We start from the raw sequence: 25,868 nt of genomic DNA, 5'->3' as shown, positions 1-25,868 counted from the left end.
ACATGCTACAAGGTCAAGGGTTTTAAGTTGCAAATAGTGTCTAAAACACTAGGGAAATAGATTTACTTTGGAATGAAATAACATTATAATAAGCAAACAGACAAGACATTCAGAGAAGAAAAAAAGAGGCAATGAAGCCAGAGAAATTAATTATTTCAACAACTCGATCAACACCGACATCCACCATTTTGGTTTGTTTATGTTTTTAACATATGCTCAACAATTCCAATTTTGCAGCATTGAAACATGGTTGAATAATGATTAAAAAAAAAAAAAACACTTTATCAAAAGCATTTTAACTGAATCTGCAGAGGGTCAAGCATGACAAACATGTAGCAGCTAACAACCATCAACAACAGTTCAACATCAAGAAACACTTCAGGGTACAGACAATTCAATCAAAGCTTCTGACCCACAATTAGACACTGAAAGAAAAGAAAGATGCTTATTGAGTCTTCTCCCTTAAAATCACCTCACTTCAATTAGTATAAATTCCAATTGTTCTATTCTTACATCTATGAAAATGCTTGACCAACGACCACTGCATCAAACATGCCTACTGTTGAAGACAGACGAGATCAGAAACAAAACTGCTTCTTAGAAAATTTGATAAGATTGCGCAAAAGAGGTGTATCAAACAACTTTTCTTCTACAAAGGCAGTATTGAACTATTCATCCTATAATGCATCAACCATGAATCCATCTCAGAATTTCACGGCCTCATTTAATAACATGAGTACGAATTTAACCACTTAGTAACATAAGGGCTATTGCTGCAGAATGATAATTTGGTTGACAAAGACATCCATGATCCATGTTGCAGTATACATAAAAGTTCTGGTTGGAATGTTGCATCAGAGATCCCTCTCTGTAATTCTGCTACGAGGTCATCAGTTAAGAATGAGGTTGATATTGTCTTGAGGTCATATATAGTACAATATGAAAGAATTGATTGATCTCCTAACTCACCTGTTACTTTCAAAGGATGTAAATTATAAGATAATACCAAAGACACAGGTAAGGACAGTGTCATTGAGATCCTACTAATATTTTTAACAGGAAGTTTTAACATAGAAATGCATAACCAAAAGGTGATATCCATGGTAATACTATCAACTGCAAGTTTCAAACTTTCATATGAGCATCACATCAAAAGAAGAGATCCATAGTAATTCTTTCAAGCTTCAACTGCTCCATTCATCGGAAAACCTATAAAGTTCAAACTGTCTGCAAATTGGGGCAATCAAGAATAGGCATCCATATAACAACACTCGAGTCATAAAATTAAATGTTTCAATAACATTGGACCAACTGTCAAACAAATCATAGTAAGAAGAATAAGGACACATAGTACGAGCAAGGAAGTGTGCATGAACACATGGAATAACAAACAGAATGACACCAACTTCTATACCTAGAAACCTCTACTTTGCAAGACTCACATGAAACACAGGAGAAAACAGAAAAGTTTAATGACGCTAAACAAAAGAAAACATGGAGCAAAGTTGTTTTTGGAGAACAAGAAATCCTCATTTAAACTACATAGCGATACAAGTTAAACGTCCAGAACAATGGCAATTGCACAACCACACTTTCAGTCTGATGTATAAGGCCTGCCACAATACACACGTTCTTTTATGAAAAAATTCTTAATAAGTTCTTCAATATCAACCTTACATCCAGCTGGTTTCTATAATCATTCTATGAATTGATCAAAATTGCAAAAACATTAGATTCATGACTTTCTCATAGCATCTTTCACAACATAACATAAAATTCTCAAATACTCTCATAGTCATACATCATTAGATCACAATGGAAGCTTGACAACAACAATATAATATCACTATTACAAGTGTATGAATTATGCATGCAATTGTCTACAAGCTACCTTGACAAGCAATGGTGCCTAAAAAAGGTTATCAAATTAATATATATGTCAAGATAACAGCATATCAGACATAAGGTGTACGGGTGCAAATTGGCAACGACTTAGAGATTTATTTTAAATTTTACCGAGGCCCTGTTATTTCAGTTAAATATTTAGGACAAATCAGACTTTCTGGCTTTCAATGCTTGTTTTCAAGATCAGCTGGGACAGAGCACACCTAAGCCCTAAAATTGAATGCATGTGACCAGTTTCAGATCAGTAAATCACAGCAACAAAACCAAAAATTGTACACTGGCATGATCAGAGAGCAAAACTTACCAGGGCAAAATAATGTCACAGATTGCACTTCAAGCATGTTCAAGCCAGCATATTTTTCAAGATAGACATATTGCGAAGAGGACAAGAACAGAAAACTATCTATTCATAGACGGTTTCAGCATATATAAAAGAAAAGAAAAGAGAAGTCATAAACAGTGAAGCAGATGATAATCAATTCAACCAACCATAACATAGCAACATAGAATAAAATTACTCATTACAAAATAAGAACCAACATATAGCATCGAAGCAGACTAGAAGCATTCCAACCATTCGTCAAAGCAGATAACATTTGGCATTCAGCACAACCATCTCAAGCATTTGCTCCCATGATTGATTACACACCTGAATCAATACCCAGCATTGCTCAATCATCATTGAATGCATTAAGATTAATACCTACATCCAATTGTAGTAGGAAAAAAAAACAGAATGGCTACAATATCTTAAATCAGCTCAAGTAGTGGGCTAAGATATGGACCACAAAATAAATGTCGCAATGAGGATGCAAAAACCACAACTATTCCCAACTAATGCAATAAAATGACAAGAAAATGAAGAACAAATAACAAAGTGAAATGCTGGATTACCTGAGCCCTGCAATTTGTCAGATTCAATCAACAAAAAGCATAACAGTAACATAGAAATTAAAACAAGAATCTTCAACACAACAGGTATTCAGGAGAAAAAAACGAAAAGTTAGTTCATTTAGTAAACCAGAAACAAACAAAATAAATGGCATTCACTAACGAACAAGAGCAACAACATAGGAGTTTAAATCCATGAATACCCCAAACCTCAAAGCTCAAATATTGTAATGATGAAGGCAGACTGTGACGTTCTTATAAAAAACTAAGAAGAATAAAATAAAATAAACTCAAGTTCAAAACTAATTCTCCCTGCTTTGTCAAAAATTATACAATTAGCAGGCAATTCTTAAGTTTCTAAAAAGAATGTCCAGTAGATATGTCAGTGTAGTCCAAAAGCACACAGAAGAAAGAAGAAGCAAAAAATGTGCAAATATCATCAACTAAACATACATACAAGAGGGGAAATTTTGACAACCCAGGCAAAACAGTAACAAGTTTTCTCCAGTCCAGTCAAACACATCAACAGCATTGAGAATTGAAAAGATCAAAAGTGTTAATAATATAAGCTAAATTTCCTCAATTAAAATGTCTCTCAAAAAACAATCATTTGATGAGATTTAATCAGGTCACTCAGAACAAATCATTAAAAAGTAAATAAATAAGCATAGAAAACAAACCAAAACCTATGACTGTTAATGAGAATCAATGTCAAGTCATGAAAATAGAAATATAGCATGTTCATAAGGTATCTGGGAGAAAATATATACAAGTTGGCATATGCACAATAAAAATGTCAACACCAAAAACAAGGCAAGACAGCAACCAACGGCAACAGTGGGCCAGTAATTTACACCCAGATTAAAAAAACAAAATTAATTTTAAGCATGCACCTGATAAATTAGTTAACAAAAGTAACCATGTAAGCATTGGCTGAATTAACTTAATCAAAAAGAAAATGCATTCAAGCTTCTGGAAAGTAGAAGAATAATCATCAGCATGTCTCATCTAGCTTGACAAGAACAATATTTGTGATTAAGAAGCATTTCATACACAGGGCCATTAAAGTCCAACATGTGATGACCAATCCCGATTTACTATCAACTACATGCATAAATGTGCAATTAAATCATATAGATGCGGAAATGAAAAGCAAAAACATAATCATCATAACAAGGTGCATCACGATAATTATACTTCAAAAGCAATAAATATGCAAAAAATAAAAGAAAAACAAAACTTTATTAAAAAAGCAAAAAACCAATTTGTTGTCTAACAGAAAACGCTTCACAAACCAACATCTGATGACCATTAAGTCCAACATCTGATGACCAATCCTGATTTACTATCAACTACATGCATAAATGTGCAATTAAATCATATTGTTGCGGAAATGAAAAGCAAAAACATAATCATCATAACAAGGTGCATCACGTTAATTATACTTCAAAAGCAATAAATATGCAAAAAGTAAAAGAAAAACAAAACTTTATTAAAAAAGCAAAAAACCAATTTGTTGTCTTACAAAAAACGCTTCACAAACCATCCACAGATGCTACACCACATACATAGGTAAAACACACATGGACATAAGAAGATCATCAAGAATGATATTCTACAACATAAACCCAATCAAAGTTCCTACTGCTTTAATTGTAGAATATAAGTTGGCATTAAATGGTATTCCACTAACTTCCCTATGAAGGAAAAAAGCTATATCTCCGACCATTTACACATGCAATCAAATAAGAAAATGATGATGACATTAAAGGACTCCTTTACATGCACAAAGAAAGGCACTATTCAAACTTCAAATGTTTGTCATCTTAAGTCCTCTTGTAATCATGAGGTAACAAACAACTTCTTGGTCATAAAGCTTGCCAAATGAAAAAAATGATCAAATCCATGGTCAAGTTTGTGAAAAGGAAATATTCAACCTAAAGGACTCAAGCGATACTGGAGACAAAGGAAAATACTCATGTATGAAATGTACACTCTAGGACTTGCAAACAACATAAAACAAGGATTAGAAACCATTGAGGAAGGAATCACATATTATACAGGGGAGCCCAAAAACTACCGACCAAAATAGGGAAAGAAAAAAAGGGTAAAAAGGCCAAAGATTTAACCACAATGATTACCCTAAAACCTTAAAAGTTCCAGCCAAGATGAAAATAATTGTAAGACTCCAAAAGGAATACAAGCAAGGTATCAAGTAACTTAGTTTGTGATCATGTGTGTCCAAGTTGTGGCTTGACATTAATATCTAAGATCAATTACGGATCTCAATTTAAGAAAGAATTCCTCCCAAACTGAAAATGGACAATAGAACCATACACTCAATTTTGTCCAAATCAACCAACTTCATTGAGAAAGACTATTCTTTTGGGCCAAGAAGCTCTTGATGTGGTACTCCAAATAAACATAATAAACATAGGATAACATTAGATATATCTTTGTATATGGATTCATGCTGCCATGTTAAAGCCATTTCTAAGATATATCCATTCCTTCACCATAATAAAGACATTTTTTTTAAACACAAATACTACATCATTATTGATTATATATAATTTAAATCCCAATAAAACTATTGATTTGATCACAAATGACTCATACATAACTACGATTATGCCTAAATTCATCCAGACAAATGTATTAATTATGAATGAATACCTACTGTTCTGTAAACATCATTCCCTGGCATATTAAACCTACAAGAAAACTATTTAGTTTCTACCAAACTAATCATAATTTAAACAGCCATCGCCAGATCTTTACAACAACCACAAGTAATAAAAGTATGAACATTGACCTGATTCTAACGTTTCAATTTTCAACATTAAATTTAGGATTGCTCAGGCAAGTGTAGAATCTAAATCATACATTAGGTCTAGCCATGTCCTTGAAAGAAACCCTTTATCATATAAGAGGATGAATATTAAAGGCATCACAAACTTGGGAAAAAGATCATCTGCGATTAGATCAAGACTACAAATTAAAACGTAACAAAAGAGACACATAAGAGGAGAACTAGAACATGCAAATCCTGTTAAACTAACCCAAAAGCAAAAAACAAAATATTTGCAAAACCTCAATCTATAGTCAGAACAAGGATTATCATAAGCATAGCACTTCTATCAATAACAGTATATTTAAGACACCGTCACAAGAAATATAACCACAAATCACAGGAACTATAACAGAACAACAAAATTGCCTCAGAAAAGCAAAAACTATTCCCTTATTACGGCAGCGAGCTAAAGCTCTTTGTTAGTCAGACAAAAGAAGGCATGCGCATATTAAGCCTCAGACAGATATCATACAGTTCAGCCCCTATCGTCATGAAACAAAAAAGCAAATAAATGATATCAAGCAGGCCACGCAATGTAACTATCAAACAATGTTACCGTTGTCAGATGATTATCTATCAGAAGCAACTAAGAAAGGAGCATTAGGAGTTGAAAAAAAGGAAGGATTGAAATGGCAAGTAAAATACCTAATAGTAAGGTGGCATGTTTGGATAACCTCCTGCAGGCACTCTCCGTCCTGGTGAAGAACCTCCTCCCTGGTGATGCTGACTCTGATACATAGAGGATGACAAACCATATTTGCCACCCTCAGGATGAACTCCAGAGGGCAGCCCACCAGACCCCGGCCCCAATCGATACTGTGAAGCACCCATCCCTAATCCATCATACCCAACACCACCATATCCAGGTCCACCATACTGCCCTGAAGAACCATAAGGACCCACCAATACCTCCTCGATAACTCCCACCCATGCCCTCAACTGAAGATAGCCCAGGGCCACCCATAGCTGAGTTCAGGGGCTGGTACGATGAGAGACCACCACCAGGACCACCAAACTGGCTTGAAAGTGATCCCGGCTGTAAACCAAGCCCGGAACCATCACCACCAGCACCAACCTGCTGACCATGAGGTCCATTAGGTGCACCTCCAGGTCTCCCCTTCTTCCCATCATTAGCGAGTTTACACACCAACGAATGCCCATCAATGTTCTTGCTCGGCTCCAGCAGCGCCGCCTGTGCGCCCTCCACCGTCTTGTAGACAAACAGAGCGAATCCCCGAAATTTACCTGTTTGTTTATCAAAACCCAGGGGTCCTTCCTCCACCAGCCCATACGACGAGAAGTGAGAAAGCAGCCTCTCCGCTGGCATCTCCGCCGGCACACCCCCCACATAAATCTTCCTCGCCGCCACATCCTCCGCCGGAGCAGGAGCAGCAGCAGCAGCAGCAGCAGAGGCAAGCTGGGTAACAGTCATGCGACCTCCTATCTGCTTACTAGGCTGGCGGAGGGCGAGCAGCGCGGCATCCGCGTGCCGGAAGGTCACGAAAGCATAGCCCTTGCTCCGGCCGGTGGCGCGGTCGCAGATGACGGCGGCCTCCTCTACCTGACCATAGTTCGAGAAGAGTACGCGAAGAGAGTCGGAGGTGGTCTCCAAACCAAGGCCACGAACGAACAACTTGCGACGGGCTGGATCGCCATCCGCGATGGGGCGAACGGCGTCGAGGACGGGGCCGGCGCCGGAGCAGATGGCGGAGGAGACGATGTCAAGGAGCTGATCGCGCGAGAAGGAATCGATTAGACGACGAGCTTCGTCCAGAGTAAGGTTCGAGGAAAGGGCGCCATTGTCGTCGGGCTTCCGTTTCTTGGAGATTGGATCCATGGACACCCAAGAGCTGATACAGAGAGACAGAGAGTAAGAAAAACCCTAACCCTAATTGCAAGAACCGCCCAACCGGAGTGAAGACACAAAGGGCGTGATATAGATATATAGGTGTCGTTTGGTGTATTGAAAGGTAACAATTTTACAAGAAAAAGTAAAAATTGTGAAAAACTTTCACACGTTTGGTTTGGTTTTAATATAAACAATGCAAAATAACAGTTTTTATGTAATTACTTTCTCTTTGATTAAAAAAATAATTCATAGGAGGTGAGAGTGTGAAAAAGATTATACAGTAGCTGTAAAAATATTAAACTAGTGAAATTCTAATTTTACCCTTATTTAAATAATTTTTTTCCTTATTTTTTCTTGATTTTAAAAACCTAGAGCAAAACTCTTTCGTTTTTCTTTCTTTCAAAAACTCTGGGGCATGAGAGATCACTCATTAGATTTTTGGGTTAAATTTTTATATTTTTGGAACTAAATTTTAGTTTTTTCGTATGGTTTTAATTTGATGTTACAAGGGTGATGAGATTTTAACTTTTTTTTATAGGGTTTTTTACTTGCATACCCCTATGAAATCATGAATTTATTTTAAATACCCTCATGATATTTGCTTGTATATCCCTACAAATCAATTATATTTACTTATATGTCCCCATAGTTAAGTTGACTCTTAACGGTGTTAAATCAATGGATGAAATAAGAGTAAATTACTAAAATAGGTTTGCTTATATACCCCTCTAAATTTTTTTTTTCACATTACTCATTTCATTAAACAAATGACTATTATGGGTTTGTTAATTATCCATCAATTTTTTTATTATATTTTATAGACTTTAAATTATTTAAATTATAGATAACCAATGTAATTTTTTTTATATACGGTTTAATTATTTTTAAAAATTATTAAAAATCATGAATTTTTGAGTTGGTGTTTGGCCCGCCGACGATGAACATAATTAGGAGGTTCTCCGAGTAAGCTCCGGCGACGGCGTTGATCATGCTGAGACATCTAACGGTGAAGGTAACGACACATGCGCAAATGTCAGGGTGTCGGGCATAGCCGGTGTTGAGATGGTCTAGTATGGTTAGTTTGGAACCTCCAGGGATGGCATGGACGTCTCTGACGCCGATTTGAAAGAGTCAGCAAGTGAGATGGCGTGGTTTGAAGAGATTGGTGAGAAGGGAACCTCAAAAGATGGTTGCTGAGTGGTTGAGAAGTTTGGGATTTTTCTCAAATAGCTTAGCTTGGATGATGAAGGGTAATTGGGTAATTTTGTTAAATTGGGTTAGGTGGAAACTATGGTTAATTCTATAAACCCTAACGGTGACTAACAGTAACTAACGGCAAGGATATACAAGTAAAAAAGTTAGTTTTATGAAGGTATGCAAGTAAATAGTATTTTTATGAGGGTATTTAAGTAATTTTATGGTTTTTTTACATGGAAAGTCTTTCACTGCAAAGCATCAAAGGGGCCCATATAGAAGAGGGATAGAGAATAACTTGAATAAATATTTAATACTTATTTTAAAAAATATTAATGTTTATAAAACTTATTAATCTAAAAAACTAAAAACTCAAATTTTATTATTTGATTTTATTTAATATTATTTCGAGGTTTAATATAGTGTTTTGAAATGGTTTTGGACCAAAACTTGAGTAGTTGAGCAGATTTTAATTTAATTAATATTTATTTAAAAAGTATTTTTCAAATTATAATTTAGGACAAAATTATTTTTTAATCCTTGAAACTTTTGAAATATTCTAATAAATCCATTTGACATTTTGGTATACTTATAAGTTCAAATTTTTTGAGTATTGTACCATTGCACCCCTCTAATTAGTTTCCCCTATTATAGTTTTTGAAAATCCCAGAAATACTCTTCTGTTTGGAAGGAAATGTGAGCTCACTTTGGAGGGAATTCAACTGGCAAGTCTTGTCATGGTATGGTTAGCCGTACCTCCATGACTTGCAAGAGAAATTTCTCCGCCATTATGTTCTTATTCTCCTCATCCTTCACCACTTTCTACCTGTTCCTTGCTGATCGTTGCATGGCTGCTTGTTGGAGGAGCTTCTCCACCAGCTTACTACGTTGTTGAACGTGGTAACCCCCATAGTAAAGGTTTCTGACTTGGTGAAGACAAACCTGCGAACAACTGTGACTGAAAAATGGGTGTCAATTTGTTGATGCTGATGAGTTTGGGTTTATTCTTTTTTGTTGTATTTATTTTTTTTACCTTCAGGCCTCGGCCTAGAATGGATACATTTTATGGTATTGCGAAGTATAAGGAAGATGGTTGTACCTTAGAGTTCTCCATTATGTCTAAATGGGAGTCTGTGTTTGATGAAATATGCATATGTTGGTCCCTTCATTCTCCTCTGGTAAGAGTAAATTATTTAATCTCTGACGAGAAGAATATGACGGCTTGTATTAGCTCAAACAGTGATTTCCAAAAAATGCACAACATTCACCATGCATTTAAGAAGAATATAGTTAACTTGGTGGTTGAGGAAATGGTAGAGCATCCCTCCGGGTCATCAATGCCGTTGTAAGTACCGACCTCCTTAAGATGTTACACTCTTTTCAATTTTTTAACACTCACTCATTCATTAGAGTTAAATTGGAGGTAATTTCTCATTTACTTGTTTATTAAGTCATTGTTTTAGTTATAACCAACTTTAAAATTTTATTAACGCCCGTTTCTGCTTTTATAATTTAACAATTGTTCATTTACAACCGTTTTTGATTATATAAGTTACTACTTGTTTATTTATGACTGTTACTACTTACATAACTTACTAATTGTCTACTACTCTCATAACCTAGGAACCAATATCACAAAGTGCCTCATGTAACCTAAACCCCTTAGAACCAGTGATGCCATGTGGGGCAGCCATAGTACCATCTAATTATTTACTGAATTATGAGAATGGCATAACTATAGTCGGATAACGTTATGAAAATGCAGAAAAATTCAAGGAGACATTGTATGACTTAGCTATCAAATGTAATTTCAACTTCCGTTTCATAAAAAAATGATAAACAGAGAGTGATCGTGACATGTGCAGCCATCGACTGTCAATGGCGTATTCAAGCATCGCATGAAGGTAAACTCCCCACATTTAGGATTAAAACAGTACGAGATATTTACACATGTGGAGGATTTATTGGCACGACATCCTACCCAAAGCAATGAAGAAATGGGGTTAGTAAGTATGTGATTCAAAAACTTCATCAACGTCCTTTATATAGGGCTATAGATATACAACGGGATATATTACTCAACCATGGTGTGCACCTACCTTATAAACAAGCTTAGATGGGTAAAGAACTTGCACGGGGAATCCTCCATGATTCTAAAGTAGCAAGCTATGATTTCCTGATATGGTATGCTGGTAAGGTGGCTGAAACTAATCCTGACAGCGTTATTATCATTGATAGGGATGGTGACTGATTCAAACGCGTTTTTTCTGCTTCCGTGCTTGTCTTGATGGTATCAAGAAATGTTGCAGACCGTTGCTCATTCTTGATTGAACTCATTTGATGGGAAGATATGGTGGTATCCTCTTAGGAGCGACGAGTAAGGATGGTAATGAAGGAATCTTCTATTTAGCATTTGCCATTGTGGACAATGAGATTGAATAGAATTCGACATGGTTCATTTCAACTTTAGGTGATACATTATACGGCGATGAGGACTATGAGAAGAACATTACATTCATATCGGTCGGTCGAAGGAACTTATCAATGTTGTTGCTAAGGTTTTTCCTTCATCTACACATGCATATTGTCTGAGACATTTACATGCAAACTTCCTTAAGACCAACAGCAGGCTTGGTAAGGCATTAAAAGATGAGTGCTAGAGGTTGAGTGTAATACCCTGTCTTGATTTTTGACCTCATGCTCTTTTTAGATTTTTGTGCATGCATTAGGGGCAAAATGATCATTTTGCACTAGTGGCATCCTAGCATGAGTGCACAATAGGTTGTGTGCGAAAACCAGCTGAAAACCAGGGGCAAAACGGTCTTTTGGACTCATTCTTTCAATTTTCTCTTATAAGGGCATTTTGGTAATTTATCCTATTTAAAAAAAACTTAAAATCTGAAATTTGAAAGGATAAGAGAGAAACGTGGCTCTCTGGCTCTCATTCACTTCTTATCTCTTTGTTTCCCTTTTTTTTTTCCCTTCATTTTGGCCGAAACCTTAGTTTTGAAAAAAAAATAAAAAAATTCGTCGGCGAGCTTCTTCAGTGAATCAACGCTTCTATCCTCTTCCTTTCATTCTCCTGAGCTTGGTATGGCTTCGATTCAAGGTTTTCTCCTTGTATTTTTTTCGTATTTAATTATTTTCGAAAATCCTTGAAACCCTAGAAATCAACATTGGTTTGAGTTGTTTTTGGACTCAAATCGAAGCCCTCTATCTTGTTATTCATTTGTGTGTGTTTGTGAAGAAATTTCATGATTTGGAGTTGTAAATCATCGATAAACCATCGATTAAGGCCGGTTTTACTGTAGTAAATTCGAGGGTTATTGTAGCAATTCCGAAAACACTGTAGCACCAAAAAAAAAAAAACGTTGGCCTTTTCTTGTATTTCTTTGGTCCAAATCGAAGCCCTTCTTCCTTGAAATTCATTAGAACTTGTTTTACTTTGATTTGAGGTCGTTTGGGTCCAAAATGACGTTGTTATCCCCTAACACCCTAGAGTTACATGTTTGACATGTAACCTTGCATTCGCATGATTTTAGTTTATGTTCTTGTGTTCATTGGTTCTTGGATTCTTTGTGTGACTCTAGGTGGCGAATCTTCCTCCCAGGGGAAAGAAATTGCCGACCTGTGAGCGTGTCTCAAGGCGAGACGACGGGTTCAGTAAGTGGTTTAATTGTTAACTACATAGATTTAATAAGAGTATGATAGTATTTCTTTATATGTTTTATATCATGAATTTGATGCTAACCCATATTTCATTTGCTATATATGGATGTTTTGAGTATAGAGTTATTTTGGCAAAGATAATTCTAGTATACTTATACATGTATATTTTGAAAGATACATGTTTACGTGTATATGTATACATATTTTACATGCAAAGGAAATATGGATTGATGTATATTTCCGTATTTAAGCATCGTATGCTTGGTTCCGCGAGTTGGAATAGGAAAGTATTGCATTGTGGTATTTGGATTTTTTATGGTGACGTTGACATTAGTCCGCCACTGCAGTGGAGAGTTCCCACGGTTCGGCCTAATGGGAGGCGACGTGGTCAACCTAGAGTTTACCCTGATCAAGAGGTGCGCGGAGCCATTGACAAGGAGTTCTTATGTGAGAAACCCGGGGTCACCACACGGGAATTTCAGTGGCCAACACCAAGTAAGGCAGTATTGCGAATTTTAAAAGTTTTAAAACACCTTGGTGGTCCTGTAGCTAGTCATGGCCACGATTAGCTTGGGAATTGTTTGAGGCCAGCCTGTATTTTTGAGCGGTGCTAAATGTGTGGGAAAATGTTATTTACCTGTATTATTTTTTTGTGAATTATTGTGTTAACTGTTAATCTGTTGAATATATGGATCTACTCTTATATGTTATTATTATTGTGGTAATTACTATTTGGGAATGCTTTGCTACTCTGTTATATCTATGCTGTCACCACTCACTGGGTAACATTTGTTACTCAGTACTCTCTGTTCTTCTTCCTTAGGCTACGACATTGGACTGGGTTGTGCTGGGCAGGCAGTAGATTAACCGACCCTTTTCTTCGTGTCTAGGTTAGTTTGCAGTGCATGTAAACTTTATGGATCCACTAGACCTGACTTTTGTGTGTTATTCTTGTATTTGTACTTTTCGGTTGTATTTGGAACCCTGGCTGGTTCTACAGTGGAGATTGTCTCCCTCTTTAGTTCGTTATGGTAGCGGGTTTGTTTTGAGCCTTACGATGACTAGGAGATAGGATGTTGTAGGATCCACTCCTTGTTGTCGTGGCAGTTGCCACGTGCCCGGCTAGGGTCAGGGCGTGACATTGATTACCAAGGTTGCGTATGTGTGTACATCCACCGAATATGAAGAAGCTGTGAATGAGCTATCTACCACTTCATCGCAAGCACATCTCTGGTTGTTTCACAAATCGGAAGTAGCACATTGGTCTAATTACCTATTCAAAGGTCAGCGGTGGGGTGAGATGTACTCTAACGTGGATGAGTTATTCAATGCTCGGATCAAGGAGGCACGCCACCTCCCTGTATATAACATGGTTGACTCGATTAGGTGTGGTCATATTGTTTCTTCTAATTCGACCATTATGTTTATTTTTTTACTAAATGACAATATTTAAGAGTTACTAATTATTTACCATGTATAGATGAAGATTTACGTTATTTAAACTATAAATGCTATGTTCATGTTTAGTTATTGATATAATTGTTTATAATATCATGTTTATAATTATAATTCTAATTTATTGATATTCATATGATTTGTCAATTAATTTTTACATATATTACTTAAGTTCCGATTCATAAATAGCCTTTAATGTTGATGTTCAGATTCAAACTGATAAACATGATGTGTGATTGCCAACAACACTGCCACAAATGGGAGACTCACCTATGTCCAGAGATACACAAGAAGATTGAAGATACAGTGGAAGAAAGTCGGTGTTTCCTTGTAGGTCATTCTATAGGTGTGCAATTTGAAGTGATAGACAATCAAAGCAACTCTGTCAACTTACATGATAGGACATGCTCTTGCAAACGTTGGGAAGTGTATGGCCTACCTTATAAACATGCTTGTGCGGCCATCATGCAGACAGATGCCAATGTTAACCAGTTCGACGGCTATTACACTGTCGGCATGTACAATATAGTGTACGATAACCCAATTTATCCTATCCCAGACCATGACAAACCAATGGATAATTGCAGAGATCTTCGTCTTCGACCACCTATAACAAGGAGACGGCCAGGGTGACCAAGCCGTCGAAGGATTGAGTCACAAACTTTTAACAAACGGGAGTTGCACTGTAGTCATTGTAATGAAGTTGGTCATAATCGAGTTACGTGCAATGAGGTCATTGCAGACTAATTGTTCGGATGCAACTACTTTGATATGAAATGTTATCTCTTTAACCATTTTGTTATGATACTAGGTGTACAGTGATTACTATGTTAATCAAAGGTCAACTTATGGATATAAACAAAGACTTGCAAAACCAATCACTAGAAGTAATAAATACTCATAACAAGATCATTATATACATGAAATTGATAATATATAAAGGAAATTGACAATATATATAGGAAAGCGAGAATATATACAGAAAATTGAAAATCTTTATAGAAACTTGACATTGTACAACCTAAATCGAACTTATGTATAAAACATTGACAAAAACTAAAGTAAATTGAGAATATGTGTAGAAATTCTATAATATCTACAGAAAATTGAAGACATATACAACAATTTGACATTCTATACCGGAAATTGAGATTATGGACAAAAAATTGAGAAACAGTCAATGATATTCATGTTTCAAACATTAATGCAAAAATAGTAAATCAGAAGTTCTGATTTTCATCCAACAAATTTTACAGACGACATATAATAGAAGTACTGATTTTCATGTTTCAAACATTGATGCAAAATATAAAACAGTACGGCATATAAACTAGATAAGTGTGCCCTTCACTGGTTCATCGGTATGAGGTTTATTCTATCCTCGTTTTGTTGCATTCATTTTTCAACCGTTTACTTTGGGGGGCTTGTGTTAATTTTTCATGGGAAGGTTCAATATTAACCTTCATTTCTTCCTCTGTCTCAGGCAACTTATCCTTTTCGCAATTTATGCTAACTTTTTCCTCAAGTATGATGACTCTTTCTTTAAATTCCCTAACTTCATTTAAGACTAGATCCAGCTTCTCATCATCATTAACCTTTCCTTTAGGGCTTGCATGGGTGAATGGTGGCTACCTGTCCATTAAGGACTATCAGGATGAATATTTCATCTACTTTTCTTCCGAGAGTGTTCTTCTCTACCTACTTCTTTTTCCATTATGGGTCTTGTATTCACTAATCTTGATACCTGTATTTTTGGAGGATTTCTATAACAAGTTTTCATGTGGTCCTGCTGTCAAGTTTTTCGCTGCCAATAAGGTCAACCTCGTACTCATTCTCTAGGACCAAGGCGAAGAACTAGTGGGAAATACCAAATATTAGCAAATACCAACAATGATCCATATAAAATAAACAAGTATCCAACATACACAATACTAAAGCTATTTTATAAACACCAATTGCCGATTATAAACAAAAACACAAATAACTGAATGGTAACTCATTATAGATATGTGTAAACATTATTTACTCATCCTTTAATAAAAAAAAAATTTTGTTGTGCTATGACATACATTGTATGCCCTAATTTACTAGAGTATGTGTGTGTGGGAGGGAGGGGGAAGATGTTCAGATGAATGCTACTGTAATATTAATGATTAATGGTTCTTTCAAATGATATTTTTCATGTATGTACTTATTAGATGTGATGATTTTACTTATTTCCTTTTTCTTATTCCTTTTCCTATTATATTAGTTTAATTTCATATACAATATGGTGTTGTCTTTATGTCTAATGATGAATGGTTTTTCTATTGATTCATTGCAGCCCTTGCAGATTGATGCAACTCATCTCCAAGAAGTAGTCTCTGGTAATTCAGGGGGTTATTCAAGGCTTAGAGATAGAATGTCTGATTGTCATGAGGAAGATGAAATGATTGAGAATGTTGAATGCAATGTAGGTTGTGATCTAGGGTTTAGTAGTGATATTTCTGACTCAGAATTTCATGAAAGTGACTATGGTATGGAGGATAATGATGACCAACTTTTTGAAATTAATGTTAACTTAGGCCTAGAGAGTGATATGACTATGAGTGGTGTAAACTTCACTAGTAATTCTAAACCATGTTCTGGGATGGAGTTTGATGGCATTCAACATGTACATGCAACTGAGGACTCAAAATATGATAACTCTGACTCTTTGCATAGTCAAGATGACTCTGGTGATCTAGGTGTTTGTTCTAGAAAAAGACGGCCAGAATTTAACAATCAGACAGATATGGATAACCCTAAATTAGCAAAAAAGATGGTGTTCTCTTGTAGAGAGGCATTGAAGGAAGTAGTGAGGCAATATGGAACAAAGAGTAGATACAATGTAAAGATTGTAAGGAATGATAAGAATAGAATTAAATCTATATGTAGAGAGGGTTGTCCATGGGTGATTTGGGGATCAAAATTTAACCCCAGAGATGATTTGGATAAGACTTGGCAGATTAAAACCTATGTTAGTGAGCATACATGTCCTAAGCAAATGAAAAATAGGAATGTGACATCTAAATGAATGACCTCTCATTACCTGCCCAAGTTTGCAAGTGATCAAAACTATTCAATCACCTCCTTACAACAGGATGTTAGGAGTGATTTCAATTTGTTAGTGTTATTGAGTAAGTGCAACAAGGGCCAAACTTACAACTTTAGAGTTGGTCCTAGGGAATGCAAAAAGAAGAATATGCAAAAATATACGACTACTTGGAAGAACTTAGGAAAACCAATGTAGGAACCATCACAATTTGTCACCTAGATTATAGATTATTCCTGAGGATGTATGTTTGCTTGCAAGCTTGGAAGAATGGATTCAAATCTGGTTGTAGACCTATCATTAGTCTTGATGCATGCTTCTTGAAAGGATACTATGGGGAATATTTAATGGTGGCTGTGGGGATTGATGCCAATGATTGTTTGTATCTTCTTGCATGTGCTGCTGTTGAGAGTGAGAATTTTGGGTCTTGGTGTTGGTTCATCCAATTGCTGATACAAGATTTTGAAATTGTTAACTCCCATCACTGGTCATTCATGTCAGACAAACAAAAGGTGCATAATTTTTCCATGTCTACCTTTTCCACTTTTTTAAGCCTTAGCTTTTAATCTTATGAACATTTTATTTATTGAATTCTATTTGGGCAAGGACTTGTTAATGCCTTACTTGAGTTGGTGCCAGATGCTGAGCATAGAACTTGTGTAAGACATTTATACACCAACTTCAAGTCTCAATCTACTAACAAAGGGAAAGCATTAAAGGATTTCCTGTGGAAAGCTGCCAAAGTAACTTACTTAAAAGGGTATGAGGATTCAATATTGGGGAGGGTGTGCAAATTGCATTATTAAATGAGAAAAGTGTTTTCATCATTTTTGTGAAGTTTTTTTTTTACAAGCAAATGTCATTATGTCATTATGTAAAGACAGCAAATGTTAACTTGTAGGAAACAGATTGGAGAATACAGATTAATTTTGTAAAGACCAAAAATCTGAATGTCATTATGTTTTCTCACCAATGACAATATGTATTATATGCAGAATTTTGTATTGCCTATTTTCATGTAAATGTTGAAGTTATTATCTTGTGTCTTCCATTCATGCTTACTTTACAAATAAAATTTTATAACCATAAGATGTAATTTGAATGTGATTATGTTTTGAGGGAAATGTGAAAGTTTTAATCATTTACAGAATGTGAAAGCTTTGATCATCTCCAAAATAAACTCTTACTTCTAACATATTGACTTTGTTCCTCTTTGGTCGAAGCTCTCAATCTTGGAGAAGAAGATATTTTTCACTATCAAATACAAAGACCTTTAATTTAGAATAAATAACAAAATCTTCTATTCAATTGAGAATCATTTACACCAAATGATTACAAAACAAATCAAAAAATTTACATCTTCACCAACTTCACCATCTTCATCATTTATAAATGCCAACTTTTCAGAAATTCACCTTTGGCATCTCCACCATCTAAATTCGCCATCTTCACCATGATTCTAAGATAAGACATTATTAGATTCCAATGCTTGGAGGGGAAGGGAGAAAGGGAACAAGACAAGAGCGGGAAAAAAGAAAAAGAGAAGAACAATACTTTACCGGGCGCGCGATGCCATGAAGGGAGGAAGATCAAGGTTAGCCATGCTGACATGGCTAACAGTATTTGAAGAAGAAAGGGAAAGGAATAAGAAAGAAAGGAGAAAGGAAAAGAAAGAAGAAGAAAGTAAAGAAAAGGCTTTTAACTTGTTGTGCTGACATGGCCAAGCCACGTTAGATCGCCGTTAACGGCGTTGGCATCAATGACTAAATTGAAAGCAATTCATAAGTTCAGTTACAAAAATAGAATTTTTTTTAGTTTAGTGACTAAAATAGGAACTCGTGGATAGTTTAGTCACCAATTATGTAATTTACCCTTGAATAAATTATGTTTGGAAATTGGAATTGGTGGCCATATGTTGTGTGTGATACTTGTGGGGCAGCAGCCTTATGTTTTATGGGTCAAGGAAAGGCAAGGTGGCTTGTAGATTTAAACTAAGTTCTAAAATTTTTTTGTATTGGTTTACATTCTTGCAATTCTGTACATTAGTTGGAGATAATAGTGAGGATATTAGTATTTTTTTTATTGGATCATGTATTGTTTCTTCTTAATGTAAATGAGAATGAATGTATAAAATTTTTGGGTGAAAAACATAGAACATGATTGGTAACTTCATTCTTGTGATATGACTACAATGTCTTTGATTAAATGCCTCAATGAGATTATTGAAATGTAATATTGAGAATATCAAACATTACACATTAGTATATATCGCAATGTATATATGTATAATTAAATAAAGTTTAGTGTTAAGTCAACATAACAAAATGTGTAAAAAAATGTTATATGTACATAGCAAAATGCATAATGAAATAGGTTGTTTTAATCAAATATTACATTGTCATACTATATTGTATTGGAAACATTTGTTATGTTGAATGAATTTTCTTTTGACATTTTGCTCCCACCCCCTCATACCAATAAGTTATAGTTCTGTCCCTACTGTTGAAGTATTAATTTTATATTTATGCATGCTTTTTACGTGACTCAGGGACGAATCTAGAGTTGTGAAGGGGGGGGGAGGTCTCTGCCCCATTAGATAATATTAATTTTTTTTTTCTATTTGCCCCACTAAAACCAAGAAATAAAATCCATATAAAAGCAATTAAAGAATTGTCTAAGGACTTATATGAAAAAATCTATTTAAAAAATTAATTCACTTTCCCATGTCTCAATATTAAGGGTGTAAGATGAGCTACTCGATATCGGCTCGGATAAAGTTCGACTTCGATTTGAAATTCCGCGAGCCGAGCTCGAGCTCGAGCTACAAAATATTCAACTCAATAGACTAGCAAGCTTAATCGAGCTTTTTATATAAATAAATATATATATTTATATATAATATATTATAATTATATATATAAATACATTATAAATATATTATGATATATTATAATTTTTTATATTATATATATATGAGGGTAGATTGTCTATGGACATTCATAGGATTTATATCATATGGATGTTATTCTCAGTCGTCCATTTTAATCCAACGGTGATGGAATCCAAATCCCTAATCCCCAAATTAAAGATGAAGATCAAACACAAAAGATGATCATCATCCTTAATCCTGATCCCATTGAGTCCGATTCCTTGGAGGATGGAAGTTTGCGCTCTCTTCTTTGCTCGAATCAAAGGCTTAGCACTTTCATAACAAATGATTTATGGTTCTTCATTGCCGTAGAACTAATGGTGGCGGTGGCATCATCGGTGGTGGCAATGAACATGATCAAGAGGGTGCACCAAATGTACAGGCAAGGGCATCATGATGAGTGTTGGGGCTTTACACGGAGGCTCTTGCCATGGCGAAGTCTAAGGCTCAGAAGATCACTCTCCATAGCAACCGTGCAGCTTGCTATCTCAAACTCCATGATTTTAAGAAGGTTCATTCTTCTCGCTCTTGATTTACTCTTGATTTATTCCTGGATTACTGTTGAATCTGTTGTTTTCTCTGATCAAGCATTTGATTGTATGTTTTGCATTTGTTTGGTTTATATAATCGTGATGTTAAGAATGAATTACGAGTTTTTTAGATTGCGTGTGTATGTAATCCATCATATTTTCGTTGTGTGAGTGTTTGGGATTCATTCAGTCTAGGGATTGCGTGAATTTTTAAGAAGGTTTGTAAGAATTTGATTTTTAGGCATCTTGTAGATGAGCAAATGATAAGCTTTTTTAGGTCTCATATGCATATAATCTATCTCAGTTTTGTTGCGTAAGCTTTAGAGATTCATTCATTTTCATGTTGATTTATTAGGATAGTGTGTGTAATCAAGCTATCGTCAACACCATGATTTCAATAAGGTCTGTATTTGATTATGTATCTGCTTTTCCCTTTAATTTTTACTACTTTAACATTCAATTTGGAATTGTGATCCTAAAATAGGCTTTAGAAGAATGCACGGTTGTTCTAGAATTGGATGTTGAGCACACAGAAGCTTTGATGTTGCAGGCTCAAACTTTGGTTACACTCAAGGAGTACCAATCAGCGATGAAAGAAAGAGTTTTTGATGTTGTGCACTATTGAAGAGACTATTGAAGAGAATTATGAAAAAACTAGATGCATGTTTTTGTTTTATCAGAAACAAAGATGAAAGAAAGAGTACCTTTTGAACTATATTATTGTCTTGAAAATAAGAAATGTGTGTCTGTAACAGAAATGATGCTCATACTAATGATGATAAAGTTCTTAATTATTGTTGTGAACTTGTGTTCATCTTTGGTGGTTGTTTTGATGTTGTTATTTGTGGTTGTGGTTCACTTGTGGACTGTATTGTTGTTGTTTTGATGTTTTGTCAGAAATAAAGATGAAAGAAAGAGTACCTGTGAACTGTATTTTTGCAGCTTAACAACTTTCAAACCTGACAATTCAGGTAAAAAAAAATCTGCATCTTAATAGCTTCAACCAAATTCAAATATATCTACAATAAATTAAGAGAAGATAAATTTCTGCAACTTAACACATCTTCAGCTTAACAAATTTAGCTTAACACAAAGAGTACCTTTGAACTTAATAGCTTAATAAAAAAACAATGACAAACAAAGAGTACCTGTCAGATTAACACAATGACAAACAAAAAATCTGCAGCTTAATAGCTTCAAACCAAATTCAATTGTGCCTACAATATATTAAGAGAAGATAAATTTTTGCAACTTAACACATCTTCAGCTTAACAAATTCAGCTTAACACAAAGGGTACCTATGAACTTAATATCTTAATAATAAACAATGACAAACAAAGAGTACCTATCAGCTTAACAAATGACAAACAAAAAATCTGCAACTTAACAATTTCAAACCCAATTAAATCAATTCCAAATTAGTTCCATATCATTCATCAAAATTTTCAAAAGAGCAATGAGCAACAAGAATTGACTGAATAGTTGCATCAACAAGTGATTATTTGTTACAGCTCAAGACAGGCTTGCATTCCCAAATAAAAAGTCTCATTAGTAAAAATAATGATCAATTGAAAATATGAATTAAATTAACATAACAATTCAAAGAAATTATCTTACTGAATATGCATAAAGACATGTAATGACCCTTTCTCCCACATCTACTGCAAGTCCTTTTCTTCTGCAATGACAATTGAATATTGATTCCAGATTTAATCCTTGTATTCACTTTTGGCCAACCATTGCTTTTAACATGTTTTGGATCAAGAATACTAATGTGTGACCCACAAACATCATCTCCACCTGAGGTTGCAAGGAAAGAAGATGAACCAATACTCTCATCATTTGCCTCACTTTGCTCCATGCGCAAGACATGTTCTCGTGCACTAGAAAATTCACCAACCATTTTGAAGATGCCATTTAGTTTAGGCATATTTTTTTCATATATCTCTAAGGATGATATAGACTATGCAATATGAAAACAAATATTTTGTATACTCCACTTCATCAAGGGTGTAAAAGGATTGTTACTTGTAACAACCATTATAGCATTTGACCAATATCTTGCAACCATACTCCAATAACGAAGAATATAATTTTTGGGAATCTTTGCAACCTCATTTTTTTAAAAATATTTTCAATATATGACAACACAACACACCCTCAGTCCCAAACTTCTTACAAGAACATGTAGCAATAGGCTCCCCTATCTTCAATGCCATCTATCCTAAATATAACAATGTGATTGCAGATTTTATATTTGGCATGATCAGTCCATCATGAATGCATTCAGCTAGCATACTATCACTTTCTCACAATTCTGCTTGGAAGATATTGAACATAGCTCTTGTATACACTTCTCCTGCATGTCTCTCAATTGGATAACCTGTATGAAAGTTAGGCATAGAGTTTAAAGTCTTTAAGTCATCATTTTCTTCATCATTTTGTCGAGCCCATAATGCCTTATCATACTGCATAACAAACTCATCCAATGGAGTTTGTGAATTAACAAAGCCATCAAAAAAATGAGTTGATACTTTCATTGCATTGTTTAGAGGTCATTCTAGCTGTGAAAATATTTTGCCAATATAGAAAAGCCCATTTGTGTCGAATTTCATACATTGTACTCAACCAATGTTTATCATCAATGTTGTATGTTACTTTAAGTTCACCCCATTCACTCTCAAATGCTTCAATTGATGCACTATGGTGTAACCAGTTGTTGTAGCCCCCCAAGAAGCCTTCTTTGCTCTTCAAATCTACTAAATACTTCATTGAATTTCTCCCAATATGCCACGAGCACAATCGATGACTAGAATTTGGAAAAACTTTTACAATAGCTTTCCCCATAGCAAAGTTTTGATCTGTAATAATGGTTTGTGGATGTTTTCCTAGCATACATTTCATCCATGTTTGAAATACCCATAAAAAGCTTTCTTCTTTTTCATCTGCGATTAGAGTACAACCAAATAAAATTGATTGTTTATAATGATTGACTCCAACAAAAAGAGCAAAGGGGAAGCAAAATCTATTCATTTGATAAGTGATATCAAAAACAAAAACATCTCTAAATTCTGAATATGCCATTCTGCATCTTCCATCTACCCAAAAAATAGATCTAGTCTGACTGAACTCATCAAGATCCATATCAAAGAAAAAAAATCATCATTGAGTTTTTTTTCCTTTGAAAAACTTTACAATAGCCATGCATTCTTGCCTAATATTATTACTTCGAACTGCCCTTAAATGATTTGAACAATCTTCTTAAGTAATTTGTGCAGACCTCATATTTGAAAGTGTTTCATTCAATATTCGAGACATTTGGCTCGGTCCCACTCTACTTTAATGCAATGCCTCCATCAAACTTCTACATGTATCACTAATATGGAGATGGGACCGCATCCCCATCACCTTAGAGGGACTAGTTAGTAAATAATGGTTATGTGCATCACCAAAGGTTTTTATAGTCCATAGTCCAATCTTCATTTTTGACACCACCATCCGAGCTTGGCAATTTGTCCTTGTATCTCTGTGTCTATGAACATTTTCCTCTAGTTGCCTTTTGTTTTTCATACACTTGCTTTCTTCCTTATCACAAACAAAGTGGTGGCATGTAATTAATTAAGAATGAGACGAACGATACATATGTCCTCTTCTTATCCCAAAACCTCTAGGCTTTGCATAATCTAAGTAAAATCAAAATGCTTCCTCCTCATCGTGGAACTCCATACCAACAAATGGAATTCTTTCCGATTTCTATTCATCTTAAGACTGTGGACTCTTTGCTAATTCCTGTCCATGTAAAAGGTATTGACTACCACCATCTTCTTGATGTTGAGATAACTCGAGCTCATTTGGATCTATTTCCATATCCTCAAATATGAAAGTGTAATCTTTGCATATTTCATCTATGATATCAGCCATCCTATATATCCTATCAAGAAAAATACAACAAATTAAAATATATCAAAGCATATAACTAATGGGATTACTTGTAATTAGTTATCATTTTCCACATTGATTGTTGTAGGTAAGACCAAGTGAAAATTTGAAATGGTAATTGAGTGCTAATCAAATTATCATATTTAATGAACATTAGTTATGTTGATTCATACCTCAAAATAAACACTAATCAAACATTTATTCCATTTGATTAATAATTAAAGGATCAGATCAGTTATTATGCATGCAAACATTTATTTATTTATTTTTCAAGTAAGGCTAATTCAACAGTCTTAGGCATCATCTTAATAATATATGTTTCAATGGTCCAAGGCATCGACAACTGAATTACTACATTTGAGAAGTTAAACAATGGCTCGTTATCAAAAACCTTTACTTGAGGATAATTATATCAAGGAATCCTGTGGGAACACCGGTGGCGGTGACGACCCAGTGGTGGTGGTGACCGGACGGTGACCTGGGTGCTGGCGACACAGGGGAAAGAAAAGGGGTAGTTGCATTAGCTCTAGGCGGGATCTAAGGCCTTGTCACAAGGAGGAGGAGAGAAATGTGGAGATGAGGAGAGAGAGAGTAGAATCCAATGCATGGTTTGAAGCTACAATGAATGGAACGGCAGCGACAACTAAATAACGACTAGCAGTACAAGTGAAAGAGAAGAGGCAGTTGCATTCTTGTCACAAGGAGAAAGAGAGAAATGTGGAGATGAGGAGAGAGAATGGAATCCAAGGCATGGTTTGAAAGCTGCAATGAACGGAGCGACGGCGACAACCGGACGACGACTGGTAGCACAAGGGAAAGAGAAGAGGCAGCTACATTCTTGTCACAAGGAGGAGGAGAGAAATATAGAGATGAGGAGAGAGAGTGGAATCCAAGGCATGGTTTTCATCAATTTTCTGCAACCGTTAGATGATAAATCTAACGATAACAAACGTCCTTAGAATTCAAACCTATTCAAGTACATAGTTGACAAATTTCCTATATATATTATAATTTTTGTACATTAATATTATCTTGTGATTTTCTCTTAACTTACATATTAATATATACATGCATTTAAAAAAATTAAAAAAAAAACACAAACTAAACCTAAGAGCCCTAATCCCAATTCTTCACCCATAACCCACTTACCCTTAAGCCACCGCCACCATCTTCTCCATTTACAACCTCATGCCATCCTTCACCGGATCGCCTGGTCCGCCACCCTTTTCATTCGTAGTTGGACACTGTCCTCAGCTAGACTGCTACCTTCTTCATTTGCAGCTGCCCGCCATCCTCCGATCCACCACTCTCTTATGAATCAACGGATCACCACCCTTTAGTTGCGTGGCACCATTGTTCTCCACCCCCTCTACTTAACATACTGGCCTTTGTTTGTAGCTGGTGAAACTCCGGATCTTAAGATCCCCACAGCTCACCAGTCCTTCCACCTTGAGTCTTTCCGCTCTCTACATTCCCATCCTCCTCACCAATTCTTTCTACTTGGTAATGTTTTGTTTTTCATTTTTATATATCAATAGACATCCATTGAATAAAATGTAATTAATATTCATTCATTTAGC

The 25,868-nt window shown here is 35.4% G+C and overlaps 1 protein-coding gene and 1 long non-coding RNA gene across 2 annotated transcripts; one reads left to right on the top strand and one right to left on the bottom strand.

Annotated features, from left to right (window-relative positions):
- Positions 1-2,277: 2,277 nt before the first annotated feature.
- LOC120280018 (UBP1-associated protein 2C-like) lies at positions 2,278-7,566 on the bottom strand. Its single transcript, XM_039286718.1, is given in 3 exon segments — positions 2,278-2,554; positions 6,296-6,545; positions 6,547-7,566. Coding segments are annotated over 2 exon segments (1,191 nt in total). The 5' UTR covers positions 7,488-7,566; the 3' UTR covers positions 2,278-2,554.
- A 4,148-nt stretch (positions 7,567-11,714) lies between these two features.
- LOC120280280 lies at positions 11,715-12,832 on the top strand. The gene is made up of 3 exons (XR_005542288.1): positions 11,715-11,784; positions 12,284-12,356; positions 12,710-12,832. It is a non-coding gene; the product is annotated as an uncharacterized LOC120280280 (long non-coding RNA).
- Positions 12,833-25,868: the final 13,036 nt, after the last annotated feature.

The sequence above is a fragment of the Dioscorea cayenensis genome, chromosome 17 (assembly GCF_009730915.1).
Source record: "Dioscorea cayenensis subsp. rotundata cultivar TDr96_F1 chromosome 17, TDr96_F1_v2_PseudoChromosome.rev07_lg8_w22 25.fasta, whole genome shotgun sequence".
NCBI lineage: Eukaryota > Viridiplantae > Streptophyta > Magnoliopsida > Dioscoreales > Dioscoreaceae > Dioscorea > Dioscorea cayenensis.
Note: the sequence above shows the minus strand (reverse complement) of the source record. Positions and strands in the feature narration are given on the sequence as shown.